This window comes from Xyrauchen texanus, chromosome 1, assembly GCF_025860055.1.
Source record: "Xyrauchen texanus isolate HMW12.3.18 chromosome 1, RBS_HiC_50CHRs, whole genome shotgun sequence".
In the NCBI taxonomy this organism is placed as follows: Eukaryota; Metazoa; Chordata; class Actinopteri; order Cypriniformes; family Catostomidae; genus Xyrauchen; species Xyrauchen texanus.
Window position 1 is genome coordinate 37,258,884 of NC_068276.1, and position 17,475 is coordinate 37,276,358.

At 44.8% G+C, this 17,475-nt stretch overlaps 1 protein-coding gene across 1 annotated transcript; it reads left to right on the top strand.

The window, feature by feature from the left end:
• The first annotated feature begins 4,099 nt into the window (after positions 1–4,099).
• LOC127649954 (repressor of RNA polymerase III transcription MAF1 homolog) lies at positions 4,100–17,000 on the top strand. The gene is made up of 8 exons (XM_052135110.1): positions 4,100–4,616; positions 5,219–5,303; positions 14,282–14,413; positions 14,508–14,670; positions 14,963–15,084; positions 15,224–15,343; positions 15,458–15,550; positions 15,758–17,000. Exons 2-8 carry the CDS (start codon positions 5,221–5,223, stop codon positions 15,780–15,782), a joined length of 738 nt encoding a protein of 245 aa, XP_051991070.1. The 5' UTR covers positions 4,100–4,616; positions 5,219–5,220; the 3' UTR covers positions 15,783–17,000.
• Positions 17,001–17,475: the final 475 nt, after the last annotated feature.

The window sequence follows — 17,475 nt, forward strand, 5'->3', positions numbered from 1 at the left end:
AGATACTGACACACATGTATGCGTAACAATGGCAGATCTACAGCACTACCATCTACAACGTTACATAAAGATAAGACACAAACAAGAGAATGTACTATATACAGCACACATAGAACAGTCAACTTTAAATACTACCCAAAACCATTTCACACACTTTTACTGAATGGTTGTGGCTGAGTTATTCAGTCAGAACTCAGTCAGTCTTTGCCAAGCTGCCATGCGATGTGGGCAGGCAGTGTAGCACCAGTGGGTACCCACTGGTGCTACACTGCCCACATCCACAGAGGCTCATCACATAATCCCATAAGAACACATGGTGCCGATGCATGCTCGTTTCCTGTTCTCCTAGGGAAGGAAGTGCAGGTAACAACGGTCCCATCTGTCCTGCAGGCGATGCAGGACTAGACAGGCTCTCCTCTGCTCCATAGTCCATATTTGGCAGGGCCCCTGCCCATTGCTGGTATGGAGCCAGTCGGTCCCTGTGCAACACCACTGTCCGATGCTTGCAGGTCCCCACCCGAACCCTGTTGACAACCTCTGAATTTTTTGCTAATACTTCACAGGGTCATTGCCAATGGCTGTCCAATTTGGGGGAGTGTTGTTTTTTCTCATAGAGCAGTAAACTTAAACATGGTCACCAGCACTAAAGTCTTGACTATTAGTCTGTGCATCATTTTTGAGCACACTTTTGCTTACCAGCCGCTGCCTCTTGTTGCTCCCGAGACATGGCATGTCTGCAAACGCTCCCGCAGTCGACAGAGGTAATTCATACTCAGGCTTCCAGGAATTTCTAGTGAAAAGTTTCATCCACTGGCGACTGCCAGCGGCGGTACACCAGACCGTCCCATAGAGCTGGAGTCTTCCACTGTGAATGGTAGGCCTTTGACTCTGGGTCCAGCCGAGATATTACCTCCCACCCTGGTGGTTGTCTGTCGTTCAACCAAGCCCGTACCAGAAATAGACTAAACAATGGCAGTGACTCCAGGCTCTCTTCTTCCTTCCTATGACGGTTGGCCAACTGATTCCGCCATTGCTCTGCCGTCTGCCGCTCCCAAAGCAGTGATCCAATGCTGCCATTAGGGTCACGAACTGCCGCTGCTCTGTGGTTGTCAAGTCGAGAAGGACTTGTAGAGCTGGGCCTTCCAATGCTAGGTGTGCCATGGCATCCTCTTTGCTCCACTCTGCACTCCAGGCCGCCAGCTGGACCTGTGTGAGGTATGACTCAGACTGAGCTGACCCATTATATTGGGGCAGCTTCACCAGGACCTTTGCAGGACCGCCTGGGCCCGTATTCTCCACCTGTCCAACGGCATTGACCACAGAGAGCCGTTGCCGCCTCCTGAGGAGATCGATCCTGGCATACTTACTTCCTTCTGACTGGCCGCCGTCTTCCACCGGGTCCATGCGGCCTGGACTCTGGACTTGCATCTCGAGAGGCGATCGCGTTGACGAGCACCCTCTGCCAGGATCCAGGCGGACCTCTTGCTGGCTCCAGCAACCTCCCTTCAATTCCGGCTCGACGCCAAGTTCTTTGATGAGACTGCCCAGGTCTTGCACTATCTTTGTCAGATCTCGATCGTCTATCCCACTTCTGACACCAGTTGCAACATCACTCAGATTTCAGGTATCAACAAATTCTTATTTTTGACTTCACATACAGTAAATGGGATTTTGGGAGATACTAACACACATACGCACACGCATAACAATGGCAGATCTACAGCACGTCCACAAGGACTACAATGTTACTTAATTGTAAGACACAAGCAAGAGAATGTAAATACAGCACACTTTGACAGAACAGTCAACTATAAACTCTATCCCAAATGCATTTCACACACTGAATGTCTGAGTTATTCAGTTGTAGCTCTCAATGGGGCATGTGGTAAGTTGTGCGTGGATCGTTGAGAGTAGCATGAGCCTCCACATGCTGTGAGTCTCCGCGGTGTCATGCGTAACGAGCCATGTGATAAGCTGCACGAATTTGCGGTTTCAGAAGCTGAAGCAACTGAGACTTGTCCTCCGCCACCCGGATTGAGGTGAGTTTTTATTACCGTCTCTTCAATACAACACAGCAAAAAGGGAATGCTTTTCTTACTCTTTTACTATAAATGCTAACGTTAGAAAATTATCCAATATTGGCACATAATTCTGCTGTACATTCCGTGGTTAGTTTATAAACCCAGATCACTACATCTGATATTATAAACTTCTAGTTATGCTGTGGTCAATGCCAGTGGAACTTTCTCACATTTGCCGGAAATGCAGACGCTGTTTACTTCCACGTTGCAAAATAACGTGAATAAATTGATTTTAAACTACCGGCCGATTAATCGGTTATCAGTCTTTTCTGACACCATAGTTATTGAAATCTGCAAAATCCACTATTGGTTGTACTCGACTATGGAATATATCAAGGGTCGGCCACCTTTTTGACATGGAGGGCCATTTTTTTTTTTCTGGGTAATGAAAAATGTTATTGTTTATTTGAAGTCAAACAGACACCCAGCTCCTTCCCTACCTTACTACAGTAACCATAGTATCACCATGGTATTTTTCTAGTAAAATCATAGTAACCACATGGTTACTATTGACTACTATTAACAACATGTTACTGTAGTAACACCATGGTTAGTAGTACATCAGAACTATATAGTTTCTACTAAAGAACGTGGTTACTACGACTACAGTAAAACCATGGTTAATTTGATCTGGATCAAATGCTTCTCTCAACTCCCCGACCTTCATTGTGACCAAATCACTGTGAGGAATCTCTTTTATTTATTACTATAAGTAGTATTCTAGGAAATATTAGAGTAGAGACATGGAAAAAGAATATCAAGGAGCATGAGTCGAACCCGGATCTCCCGTTACACCCAGAGCTACTACAGTTGCATATGAGGGCACAGTTTGTCGTAAAATCCTGTGATTCCACCAGACTATTGGAGCGCAAATAGTCACTTAGTTATCCAATCTCTTAATCCACTAAATGTCTAACCCGTTAACCAGTTGAATGTCTCTGCCCCATCGCGAATAATTCAAATATGCCCGCCTTCATTTGATAAGCAGTTGACCCCAAATAAATCTGTTGTGGTTGTCTTGAGTTTGGTCTGAGCAGATGTGGGCAGAGTTAGTGTAAACAGCCTCTGTCAACAAGATGGGCTATTTCCACTTAGTGTTAATAGACACTCTGTTATGTTTTCACTTTTAATCGTTTTATGTCATTTTGAGTGTGACCATGGTTTAAGGAGGGTGAACCTGTATGCTGGGTTGGAAATCTCAAGGATTAATAATGGTGTTTTCCTTATTACATCACGTGTTGTTCTGAAAGCAAAAATAAACAAATGAACCATGGTGCAACCTGACCGAAGCAAAGCGAGCACTTACAGACACTATTAACCGAAAGTCAATCGCTGCCGGCTCGTGATGCATGAGGTGCATGAGTCAGTTGGGTATACTGCGGTCTTGTCACATTTTAACTTTTGTTCAGCCTCCCCACTAGAACCTACGCCCCTGCTGGCACATGTGTCACAGGTTACCAACCGCTGGAATATATGTTATTGTTGTCTGAATGTGTTGCGTATTATAGTGTGATTAGGTTTTTTTTTTTTTACTATTTGCTGCTCCTTTTAAGGTGTGTTTAAAGAAATTGATTGATTGTTTTATTATTTATAATAATCAAATAAAATCTTTATATTTTAAATCTAAGGCAATTTAGAAAATCATCTACTTCACTAAGGCAATTCTTTACCCATGAACTGGTTGCTACGTCTCAATTCACGTCCACTGTAGGATTGGGTTATCAGTATCAGTATCACTCTTTCTCAACATCAAGAAAACATCATAGTAGTTTTCTAACCACGCACACACAAGTGCCAAACTCAATACTGAAACAATTTAAGTGTTTTTTTACATTTCGTAAATCGCACCGCAAAAAAAAAAAACTTAAACAAAAAATTCAGATATGGGCCAATCGCTCTTTGTACATGATTTAAACGACGTGAACAATTCCCATTTAACTGACAGACTAAACAGCCAATAAAAGTGTCCAGATTGTTTTACTAATCCCATAGTAGGCGTGGTCACAAGCTACGGAATTATTTGGCACGGATTGTTTTCGGATATCGAAGCTGCTGTGGTTGAGATTTTCGAATAACGGACATAACATTATAAATCGTCAATATTGCCATTATAGTAGCCTGAAGTCGATCGCAAGTACTAATTTGCGTATCTGCTGGTCAAGTCGCCTGATTTAAAGTGTCGTTTATCTTGTTTAGGAGGTACATTTGTTCTAGGTCAAATAAAGGGATGCTGCAGTCGGTGTCTTGGAGCTCGACGACACAATCGCTGAGTTGTATGTTGTGTTTATTCGAAATAAGTACGATAACGATAATTGAACATGTTTGCAGAATATGTTAGTCTCGACCGAATCATTTTAAAATTACTGAATTCAAATTGTGCAACATTTAATTACTGCCCCGCACCGCGCATAGACTCGAGAGGATTTTAGCTTGTATTGTGTTTTAGTAGTACTCCGTATATCGAGTCATCTGTGAAGCGGTCTAACTGCTCGGCTGTGTGATATTTTTTTTCAAGTGGGCCGTACAGCGGAAAAGGTGAGCATTTTAAATGTACTGAATAATCATGTATTGTCAGTTGTAGCTTGTCAAGTGTATGCCAGTTGATTCTTGCTTCATTTAAACGAGAGGATGTAATTATTGCATAAAACGTTGCATTTTGTAATACTGGCTTGTTTGTTCTTATTACGCCAGAAAGGACTGTTCGTACATTAAACTAGTGCTGTTTTAACCCACGCACCCTTGTCGTTTTATGAAGTAGGAAGTGCTTTGGTGGGGGGAAGGGAAGACTGTAAAAGGGGCTGGTATGTGATGACCTAATTTTAACACTTTTACATTTAAAACGAACAAGATATTTAAGTGTTGGAAATTAGGCAGGCATAATTCTGTGCCTATTTATTATTTTTATGTAACACTTCGCGGGAGTCGATGAACTTTGTATGTAAATAAGCAACTTTACACGCACTCAATTGTTTCCACTTGGGTATCACCATGACAAATGTTTCATTAATTGGAAATCGAAACCACTTGTTGAATTGTCTTGTATGCAGTGGTGTGACCAAGTAGATTTGTTTTTTCTTCCAAAAATCAAAGGGCAACAAAAACATGATTTATTTTATGTGTGTTTGTTTTATTTTCAGCCATGAAGCTTTTGGAAAATTCCCAATTTGAAGCGTTAAGCTCCCAGCTTTGTGTTGAAACTGGAGACGCTCACATCCTGGGCAGGTATGAACTTGAACAAGAATTATTATTGTGGTATAGGTAGTTTTACATTTAAAAGTTAAATTTAAACATTGAGCTATCATCAAGTGTTTGTTGTGGTAATACATCCTGTCACACATCAACACAAAAAAACATTAATTCACTCTACCTTTGGTTAATGGGTGAGAAGCCCCCCCCCCCATTTATGTGAGAAAGGGGTGCATCAAGAGAGTGGGTTCACACCAAGACACATCGGCACTGCAAAGTTCAGACAAGTAGTCATGAAGCTTTAGTTATGGTTAGTTTCTTAATGTTGAAGTTGGACACTATATTAATTAAACATTATTCTCTTAATAAGGGTTTTGTTGTTGTTCAAACTTCTGTCTAAACATGTAGGATTTAAGGAATATTACATGTTCAATATAAATTAGGTGCGGTTTACAGAATCTCTTGCATAATGTTGATTACCTCTTAAATTAATTCAAACTCCCCTTACAAAAATACAACATTTTTGCAGGAAGGCATTTACAATGGAAGTGAATGGTGGCAGTCTGTATGTGTAAAAATACTCCCCAAACAAAGTTTAATCTGTTAAATCTGTATTGCCATAAACACACAAGATTGAATGATGATTTAAACCACTTTAAAGTTCAAGTAATACTCTGGTTTTAAGCACATAATTATTATGAGTGCTTTTATGAACTTATAAGCATAAACGTTTCTGCCTTTAAACCTCCAAATATTGGCCCTGTTCACTTTCCTTGTAAGTCCCTCACTTTAACCTTGATTGTTGTTGCTTTTTTAAGGAGAGACAAGTGGAAATAATTTGTTGTGGTAAATGTCATTATGCCACAAATGCTGTAGATGGAGTAAAACTTGTATTGAACCTAGAATATTCCTTTAAGAAAGGTAACTGTAAGATTTTCAATCACTTGTGCAGATGTTATTTAAGGGCAATGACAGTAGAAGCATGATTGTTATTGTTGCTATGACGCAGGTTATAGTGTCCTCTAACACATACCAGAGTGGTTATTTAGGGGTGTGTGTAAACGCAGCTGAGTTTTATATGAGCTGCCAGCTTCTTTGGCCTTTAATCTTCTCATTTGGATTAGTACAGAATATAGCAGAGTATATACTGTAGGGAGAGATCAAAGTGAGATGTTATTTAATTTCCATCAGAGCACAAATGTCAGTCCCAAAAATATATCTCCTAATACTTCTGACAATGGCATCAGTATAGTTCAAGTACACTTAACTTCAAACTAATTTGGAGCCTATCCCATTTGTGCGCAGTTGTCTTGGTAACCATTTTAATGAGTCATTTTCACTATCTTGTTACAACCCTATTTTTGAACTTCATTTCGGTGTGTTGTGTCGAACCTCACTCTAGCTTTATACTAGCGCACAGCTGACCCATGCATTCATTTTCAGTCTAGTTTTGCTTGTTTGTTCTACTGACTTTTGGAGCTCTATATCCGCTTAAGGAAAGTGGGCCACAGTGGCTTCAATCATATGACCCTCCTTCTGATGAAACCTTTACCCTTCACCTATAAATAAGCATGTCTGCTGAAACTGTCTGAAGTTGCACAACCTCTTACATAAGTAAGAAAGATAAACACACTGGATGTATTCCCTTGCAAACCCCCACCCACTACATTTGTGACATTTTATCCATGCTGTTAAACATAGGTCTGAAAACCTCAGACCATCAAGGTCAGATCAGGAGGATCAGAATAAATTGACGGTTTCAAACACTGCAATACAAGAACTGCAGATACTTGACAACTTCACTTTAATTGTAAACCGTTGCTATTTTTATTCTGGCTGATACCTTGGAAAATATGTTAATGTTTGAGTGGTGGTGGTGGTGGTGGTGTTGTAAATAGAAACAAATAATTTTATTGGCTAATGTCTGGATTAATCTGATTACAAATTATATCAGTGCAAATTTTAGTCTGAACTTTTCTGTGTTTTTAGAAATGCACCATTGTGCATAGACTTAAGTAGTTGTGAAGAATGTTGTATAGTGAGGATGTTTTCAAAAATAATGCCATGAGCAGTTCTCTTACGAGAGGTTCTCTTGTATTGCGTAAGCTAGCTTACGCTACGGGAAAGATTCATCTTTTCTGAGCTATTGAAGCCAAAAAATTATCCTTAATTTTGTATCATTTGTCAACGCAGTGCAGCAACTGCAGACCTTGAGCGGGCTAGCTAGCGAGCTCATTGGTTGCTCTGCGGCAACTGCTGCAGCCTATAGACGAACTTGCGTGAACTCGCGCCCAATGAGAGGCGCCAGCGCTTACTGTCCCAAAGCCCGCCAGAATGGGCGTGGCTAGGGTGCATATAAGCGCAGTTCGTGAGGCTGGAACCCTGATTTTCATCTCTTCGGCGAAGCTCTTCGCATCTCTGAAACTGCAAGAAGCCGCGTCGCCGTTCGAGGGGCATCAAGCAAGCTTGGACAGCGCTCGAAGAAGCCGGCCGCCGCCACCTTCAGCCATCCTGCGAGCTACGCCATCCGGCGACGTATCCTTTTTAAAGCAAACTAGTTCCTCAGTGAACTTCACAAAAGAGCACGAGCGTCTTTTTAAAGGTGCCTCGCACCTGCGGTTCATGCCGCATCCCTCTCAGCGCCGGAGACCGCCACATCATCTGCGCTCTCTGCCTGGGACTGGGGCATGCAGAGCTCGCCTTCGCTGATGGCGGATGCGACCTCTGCGAGGAGCTTCCGATGTCGACCCTGCGGGCTCGACTCGAAGCACTCGGGACCGAAGCCACCGCGCCGCCTTCTGTTTCGCCGCGCCGGAAGAAGCGCCGCTCCCAAAGGCTGCCGGAACCGGGTTTAGAAGCGACTGACTCGCCGGAGCCTCTCCCTCGAGCATCGCGTTCACCCTCCCTGCCCCCCCCCGGGACGCGCAGTTGCCGCTGAGCGGCGGCACTGCTGCCACCTCGGAGAGCGAGGCGGAGGACAAGGGCTGCTGTTCCATCATGGCTTCAGACAGCGAGGAGTGGTCACAAGCCTCCTCATCGGCCCAGGAATCCAGCAGGACCCGCGCCGGAGTCGAAGGGGAACTGATACGCCTCCTCACACAGGCCGTCGACTGCCTCGGGCTCGAGTGGTCACCGCCCCCTGTGCAGGCTCCTAACAGACTCGACGGCTGCTTTCTTCAAAGCCGTCACCGCGCGGCGGCCCGGGCCGCTCCCTTCCTGCCGGAACTCCACGCCGAGCTCTCTAAATCGTGGAACGCGCATCTCTCGGCCAGGATTCGATCCCACGTCTCCACCTCTCTCGCTTCAGTGGATGGCGCCGCCGAGAAGGGCTACTCTTCCATCCCCCCAGTCGAGGATTCGTTAGCAGCACACCTTTGCCCGCCCTCCGCGAGATGGCGGTCTAAGCCAGTGCTCCCGTCTAAGGCCTGCAGAACTACTTCCGCCTGTGTTGGCCGCGCCTATTCCGCCGCCGGCCAAGCCGCATCTGCTCTGCATTCCATGGCCGTCTTGCAGATCCTCCAAGCGGACCTTCTTCGGGAATGGGATGAGAAAGGCAGGCACCCAGAGGCTGTTACAGATCTAAGGAGCGCGACGGACCTCGCCCTTCACGCCACCAAAGCTGCAGCTCAAGCCCTAGGGAAGTGCATGGCCTCGCTGACTGTAACCGAGAGACACCTGTGGCTAACGCTAGCCGTCATGGGAGAAGCTGAGCGCTCCACGTTCCTCAACGCGCCGCTCTCTCTGTCCGGTCTCTTCGGTTCCGCGGTAAGTGGCATTGTTGACCGTTTTTCGGAAGTCCAGAATGCCACCCAAGCCATGAATCTCTTCCTGCCTCGCCGTGCTAGCTCCTCTGCAGGCCGCCCACGTAACCAGCCTCCTGCACGAGCATCTTCACAGCGCCCAGCTCAACAAAGCCAGACTTCCCAGCGTCGACAGGGCGGCCGCCCCAGGTCGCGCTCAGACAGCCGCCGCAGACCGCCGCCCCCCCGCGGGCCTCGGCCTAAGATTGCGCTGAAACCTGAACAACCGAAGTCCTCCTAGCTTTGTTGAAAAAACGACGGCTCAGTCCCGCCGCGGCCGGACCACCGTCAAAGCTTCGCCCCCTGTCAGTCCCCTTCTCTCAGGCTACTACAGTGGTGAATTCAGCAGCCAACAAGCCAGTGTTACTACCCGCTTGCCTGCACCCAAACGCCGTTTTCATGGCGACACAAAAAGATCTTGTAAAGAGTAAACATGTCTTATGTGTAGAAAATGTGCCCACAATCCAGTGTTCACCCCTACACACAAGCATTACACTTCCCGTGTTCCTATCAGAGCACACTCACCTAAAGCGGGCACAGCCCGCTCGAGTGTTAGTCAATAAACGAGCCCGTGCGCGCGTCCCCTCTCTGCCCGCTCTGTCACACGGCCAGCAAACACCTCTCTATGTGTAACTCCCGTGCCCGTGACTATGCTCGCGCATCACTTAACAGATGTGACTCTTCCCCCTTTCATCTCAATCGGGAAGTCACTCACAGAACAGCATGTCCCTGCTGTCTGCGAGCAGTCATGCATAAGCACAATAAGCGCGCTCACACATTCTGTTCAGCCCGCTGTGTACGGCAGTCAGGGCGACTCGGCCATTCACCCTCTAGCGTTACGCTTCAAAGCGTGGGAAGCTATCCCAGGGATATGCAAATAGGTGTTCAGCACAATAAAACAGGGCTATTTGCTACAGTTCGATCGCCGCCCTCCCCGCTTCAGGGCGCGGCTCGAAACTACTGTGAACACGGAAGCAGCCTGCATGCTTCGTTCAGAAATAGCAAACCTTCTGTGCAAAAGGGCCATAGAGAGAGTGCCGCCTTCACTGAGCGAGTCGGGGTTTTACAGCCGTTATTTTCTTGTCCCCAAGAAAGACGGCGGCCTCAGACCAATATCAGGGTTTTGAACAAGGTGCTTGCAAAAAGACCGTTCAAAATGCTTACAATCAGGAAACTCCTCGCGCATGTGCGCCAGGGGGACTGGTTTATTTCTCTCTTGTCTTGCAGTCAATTGGACCAAGAGCTCACTACAGCCCAGTCAGGCAATTTCCTTCCTTGGAATAGAACTAGACTCTGTGGCAATGACGGCTCGCTTATATACACGGCGCGCGCGACTAGCCGCGTCTTTTCAGATGAACAGCCTCACGCCTCTGAAAAAATTTCAGAGAGTGTTCGGTTACATGGCCTCAGCCGCAGCAGTACTTCAGCTGGGTTTACTGTGCATGCGCCTGCTTCAGCATTGGCTAAACACCCGCGCATCTCGCCGGGCGTGGGCCACAGGCCGCCAGCCGATCAGAGTGACTCAGACCTGTATATCAGCTCTGCAGCCTTGGACGGTGGCCGAATGGTATCAGCGGGGAGTGACGATGGGAGCTGTATCTCGCCGAAAAGTCATCTCGACAGACGCGTCCAACACGGGTTGGGGCGCGGTCTGCGAGGGCTCGCCGGTTTTCGGCCTATGGTCAGTTCAGGAAAAGCTCCTTCACATAAATTGTCTGGAAATGATAGCGGTCGAGTACGCGCTCGTGCGCTTCCTCCCGGTCATTCAGGGTCACCTTGTTCTGGTCCGTTCGGACAACAGATCTGTGGTATCCTATCTAAACCGTCAGGGCGGTGTCAGATCCAGGAACCTCTTCCATCTGACAAAACGCATACTAAGTTGGTCCCAGGGCCACCTGCGCTCGCTGAGTGCGACGCACGTGCCAGGCCACCTGAACGACGGCCCAGACAGTCCAGAGACAATGTTCCCCCAGGGGAATGGTCCCTGCACGCTCAAACAGTCCAGAAAATATTCGGCAGAGCAGAGATAGAACTCTTCGCGTCAGAAGTGAACTCTCACTGCCCAGTATTTTTCTCGAAAAGCGAGGACGCGCTGGCCCAGGACTGGCCCAACCACCCGCTTTACGCCTTCCCTCCCGTCTCGCTATTGCCACAGGTAATGCAGAGGATCAGGGAAACGTGTCACTCGGTGCTCCTCATAGCCCCACGCAGGGAGAATCAGACATGGTTCCCGGAGCTTACGCAGCTGTCACTGACAGCCCCGTGGCCCATCCCAGTGAGAGCAGATCTCCTCTCTCAAGCTCGCGGCACGATCTGGCATCCCCACCCAGAGCGCTGGGCGCTGCACGCGTGGGTGATCAACGACTACCCGTCGCTTTGCCAGAAGGAGTAATGAACACTATCGTACACGCTAGAGCCCCTTCCACGAGAAGACTCTATGCGTCCAAATGGTCGGTGTTTTCAAAATGGTGCACCAACAGAGACCTGGAACCACGGACATGTGGGGTGTCGTCACTGCTCGTGTTTTTACAAGAGCTGTTGGATAAGGGCAGATCCCCATCCACGCTCAAAGTGTATGCGTGGCGGCCGTCGCGGCGTTCGCCGAACCCTGCACGGCCAGTCACAGGAAAAAACGAGCTGGTCATCCGCTTCCTCAGGGGAGCTAGAAGGATGAACCCCCGCGCCCCCATCGGTTCCTATCTGGGATCTTTCTGTAGTTCTCGAGCTATGAAAGCCCCCTTTCGAACCGCTTGAATCCGTGGATTTGAAATACCTTTCACTCAAAACCGTTTTCTGACTGCCCTGTCATCAGTTAAACGTGTGGGAGACCTTCACGCGCTGTCTGTCAGCGCTGCGTGTATGGAGTTTGGACCAAGTGACTCCAAGGTCATTTTAAAGCCTAGACACGGCTATGTCCCCAAGGTGATCGGTACTCCTTTCAGAGCACAGATTATTTCCCTATCGGCTCTGCCAGCATCCGATAGCTGAACGCGACACAAATCTCCTTTGCCCAGTCAGAGCACTGAGATTGTATACTGCGCGCTCCGCCTCTTTCAGACGCTCTGAGCAGCTTTTCGTTTCGCTCGAGGGCGCACCAAGGGTCTCGCCACCTCAAAACAGACACTGTCTAGATGGATAGTGGACGCTATTGCTGCCGCGATGCTGCGTCGAAAGACCTGCCATGCCCGTTAGGCATTAGGGCTCACTCCACCAGAGGCATGGCCTCCTCGTGGGCATGGTCCAGCGGGATTTCCATTCAGGACATATGTGTGGCAGCGGGCTGGGCTTCCCCTCCACCTTTGTCAGATTTTACAATCTGGAAGTGCCCGCTCTGCAGGCAAAACTACTAGCGGTTTAATACGCTACAGCTCCCCTGGTGAGCTGCACTAATGGGACACATTCCACACAGACCGGCACCGCCGCTCTGTTTTTCCTTCCCACTATGTGCTTATGTATCACACACACACTGACCCGCACTCTTGCCGGCCAAATATTATTTCCCCACTCACAAGGGCTCCCGGGTCCCCCATCCCCTGGGGCTCATGCAGTGGATGCTTGGCGCGCACGGCGTTGACAATGGGTTCCCGTGAGCATAAGCTAGATTACACAATACGAGAGAACCTCTCGTAAGAGAACGTCTCGGTTACCTACGTAACCTCGGTTCTCTCTAGATGAGGGAACGAGTATTGCGTAGCTGGCCGTGCTTCGTGCCGACGAGCGATTTTTCGCTTCATTCAATGAAAACCAGGGTTCCAGCCTCACGAACTGCGCTTATATGCACCCTAGCCACGCCCATTCTGGCGGGCTTTGGGACAGTAAGCGCTGGCGCTTCTCATTGGGCGCGAGTTCACGCAAGTTCGTCTATAGGCTGCAGCAGTTGCCGCAGAGCAACCAATGAGCTCGCTAGCTAGCCCGCTCAAGGTCTGCAGTTGCTGCACTGCGTTGACAAATGATACAAAATTAAGGATAATTTTTTGGCTTCAATATCTCAGAAAAGATGAATCTTTCCCGTAGCGTAAGCTAGCTTACGCAATACTCGTTCCCTCATCTAGAGAGAACCGAGGTTAAGTAGGTAACCAAGACGTTTTCATTTGTCAGTCAACGTCATACAAAGTGCAGTAAACATTAATACCAAAAAAATCAATGGTGCTACCAACCTATGCCTTTAAGGGCCTATTTACACTTGGCCACTTCATGCATTTTCACTGATCATATAGCCCTCTGAAACTCATCCAAGACTGATTGCAATACGATCACTCAAACCACTTTAGGAGGTGGTTTGAGACTCATTCCATTCGTAACTCTGTCGAGTGTAAATGCATCTGGTTGTTCAAACCTCATACATAAACTTTACTCCACCCAAACAGTGCTATGTCAGGATAATGTGAAATATAACAGCTGCTCCAGAGTATTTGCATAGGGCTTGCGTTGCGCAATAAATAATAACAATTAAAACACTAATGCTTGTTGTACTAAAGATGGGACTTTTTTTTTTTTCTTCATTTATTTGATTCAGATCACTGAAGAAACTGAAACTAAACACTGGCAATGAGTGCAGCATGATGCATTTTACCTACGATTAGTCCCGAGTGGGGAAAATACTGTGCACAAACAGAGACGCACGCACGTGAACTGTTCAAAGTCACTTCGAATAATAATAAATCACATCTTTTACATTTTCTGCCCGGCATTAGTACAATCATGGAAGTGAACTCTGTGTTATTTGCATATAGCATGGGAATTGAAGATCAGATTTATATCCGTTTGACGGAGACACATTGATGTGGCCAAGTGTAAATTAAATGTGCTCATTCAATCGGATAGCAATCCGATCAGTAAAAACACATGAAGTGACCAAGTGTAAATGGGCCCTAAAACAGCGTTGATTCTCCCAGGTACACTTGTGCGCATTTTTTCAAGGTTGTTGGCATGTAAGTTATTCCAAGCATCTTTGAGGACTTGCTGCAGTTCTCTGTATTTAGGCTGCCTCTATAGCTTCTGTTTCTTAAGTTATCCCAGACTGACTCATGTTTTTTTTTTTGTTTTTCTATAGAAACCCATTTTCACTGTACTGTATGTGGTTTATAATTTTGGTTCAAGACATCTTTGTAGAAATTGAATGAACTGATGTCTACTTTTTATAATTATTGAGTGATCAAATTGTTCCCTTCATATTTTTCGCTCTCCTTGCCTGCCTACTATTCCCAATCACAGGATAGAGAGTTACTCATGCAAGATGGCTGGTGATGACAAGCACATGTTTAAGCAGTTCTGTCAGGAAGGGGAACCACACATACTGGAAGCCCTGTCACCACCTCAGTCCAGCAGTGCTCCAAGCCCTAACCTGTAAGTAGAACAAACACGTTTGTACAACCATAGGCTTTACCTCAACAATTTAGCTTCCACTACAGTTATAAAATTGTTTTTCACTTTCTCTCAGATTGGGGAAGAGTGGGGAGGATGGAGAGAACCCACTAAGTGATAAATGTTGCAGGAAGACTTTGTTCTACCTCATCACCACCCTGAATGAGTCCTTTGGGCCTGATTACGACTTCAGTGCTGCCCGTGCCCATGAATTTAGCCGAGAGCCCAGCGCGAACTGGGTTAGGATGATTATTTTTTCCTTTGTATAATTATGCTGGTAAAGATAAAAGCATAAGGCTGTAGTATTCAATATGACATTCATTTATGCAAAGCACAAAGGTTGTTAGAGTTGAAAACTGATAGTGTTGCAAGATAATGGTTGGAATGAAAATGTATGCAGTGTAGAATTTTCTACATTCAATTTTGTCAGATTTTCAGAAACAAATAGATTAGGATTTTTGTGTGCGTCTAACTTTCACTTTTCATTTGCGTGTTATTGTGCCTATCCTAACATTCTGTTCATGTCCCCAGGTGGCAGACTCTGTTAACAGCAGCCTTTATTCGGCTGTGGGGGATCAGTTCAACACTTTGGGGCCTGAACTGTGGAGTGCCATTGATCAAGAGATAAACCTGCAGAGCTGTGACATCTATAGGTGTGTGAGAAGTGAAGAAACTCTTGTCAGGACTTAATTTGTAGAGGTGGACTCCTGAAGACTCCCCTTTTCAGATCATATGTCATACATGCTTTCTGTACATTGGGTGTTACAAAAAAGTATTGCATTTTGTTTGTAGCTACAACCCAGACCTTGACTCTGACCCCTTCGGTGAGGAGGGCAGCCTGTGGTCCTTCAACTACTTTTTTTACAACAAGAAGCTTAAACGCATTGTTTTCTTCACTTGCCGCTCAGTCAGGTCAGGAATAACTCTTTACACAAATGCATACATGTCACAATTCTTGGTGTCTTGGCTGATGTCATTCAAGAGTTGTTTAATTTTTTTTTTTACATATCATCATCTTATGTTTAGTGTCCTCAGTAGTTATGGTCGTAGTGGGCTTGACAATGAGTTAGACATGGAGATGGATGATGAAGAGGAAGTGGATTGTTTCATGGAAGACAGGTGAGGTCATGTCTTTATTATCCACATACTCACAAAGACTTGTTGACTATAACAGTTATTACTATTATGCTTTTGTAAATCAGAGGTGACTCACAAGCCGCAACCTAATAGTGTGTTCACAGCCTGCTTGGTCCAAATATTACTTGTATTACTTTAAAGAGGAAGGATTTGTCGTACTGATCTAAAATGATTTGTTCTGTTTTTCAGGTTCCCCCGAGCTTTGTGTGTCTAAAACTTCCTCTGGGATGTCAAATTGAACATCAGACAAAGGGCCTCAATGTTCACCTCCTCACTACTTTTTTTTTGTTTTTTGCTCAACTCCTCCATTGATTGGGGGGGGGGGGGGGATGCTTTCAAAAGCTTTCTTTGTTGGAGTTTTAGTTTATTTTTTTGTATGTGTTTTTAATGTGTGCCTCCATTTTGCTCTGTTCCATAAGGTCTGAAAGGGGGATTTTTATGAATTAAATTTAGACCTCCCATTTGCTTTTTAAGATGTATGGCTGGCTGGCTGACAAGAATTTCAAGAGCGCTTCTTGGTTTGACATGAACTCATTTAGTCATGGGCTAAGACACAAACCATGTAAAACTACACTGAAAACCATTTTCACCAGCCCTCCCAGGAAATGTCAACATAGCAGCATGTTCAAACACCAGCATTTTGACAAAGGAGACAAGATGTGTTGACATCTTCAAGACATTTTTTAACACACTTTGGACTGTAGACTATGTGACCCACCATTTCTGAACATTTGTTGATTTATTGGTTCTCTAAACTTTACAGACCATTAATGAAAACATTTAATGTTTAAGTATGTTAATGTTGTCTTTTACTTAGTCCACCATGTGAAAGATTTAATTTTTTTATTATTTCACAAGACTTTCAGTGTTAATAATATATATATATTTTTTTATTATTATTAATTTCTATTTATTAGCTTAAAACAAAAAAAAGCTTTTTAAATTGAAATTGCTGATTTTTCTGTATATATCACATTCAGCAATTTCAATATACAGAATGTACTGCACTGATTCTATCCTATCACTATTTATTACTGTTTTTTTTTCCCCTGTCTTTCAGTCTCTGCTTTACCTGCTATAATGGTTGCTATGATATATCCATTCATCAGTATTTAGATTAGTGCAACGTTGTACATGTTATTTCTTTTGCATCTTTTTGGCATGCTTTTTAGTAAATCCACTCCATCTTGCTAAAATGTAAACAAACAAACCAAACATTGTCAAAACTGAAGTTTCTTAATGTTTCTGTTTCTTACAACGATATGAATTTTATTTTACCACTGTTTTGAAATGGATGGACAAATGTGAATGGAAAATGCTTCTTGTAGCAGTTTTGGCATTTAAACAGACACTCACTTTAAAAAAAAATATTAAGGATGATTGAGCATCTGTGACTTCTTTTTGGAAGAAAATAAAGGTTTTGTGTTATTTACTAGTTGCCTTTTTATTTAAAAAAAATAATAATTTTTTTTTTACATTGACATCTATTTGATAACTTGTATTTCAGTAACGTCAACATTTTAATTTAACAGTTTGGAAACCAAATGTTTATTGCAAATTAAAGTGGTATTTTAGGCATTCTTCAAAATACTACAGTTGGACCAAAAACGAAAACTCAAAGGTCTTTGCTACTATTTGGGATTGTGTCTTTACATTAATTCATTTTCGTTTAGCTTCTTAAATCTAAACACTAGCGTTTAAGTAATGCATTAGAACACACTTTGAAAGCTTAGTAGAGGCAATACATAAACTGGAAACTTAACCAAAGGTATCCCCTTTCAATATTTATTCGGTATCTCAGAGCATCTAGCAGAATTTTTCAGGACTTTGTTCAATCAAATTATTTTTATTAATATAGTTTTAATTCGTAGTACTATTGCAATGTTCAACACTAAAATTAAGGGAAA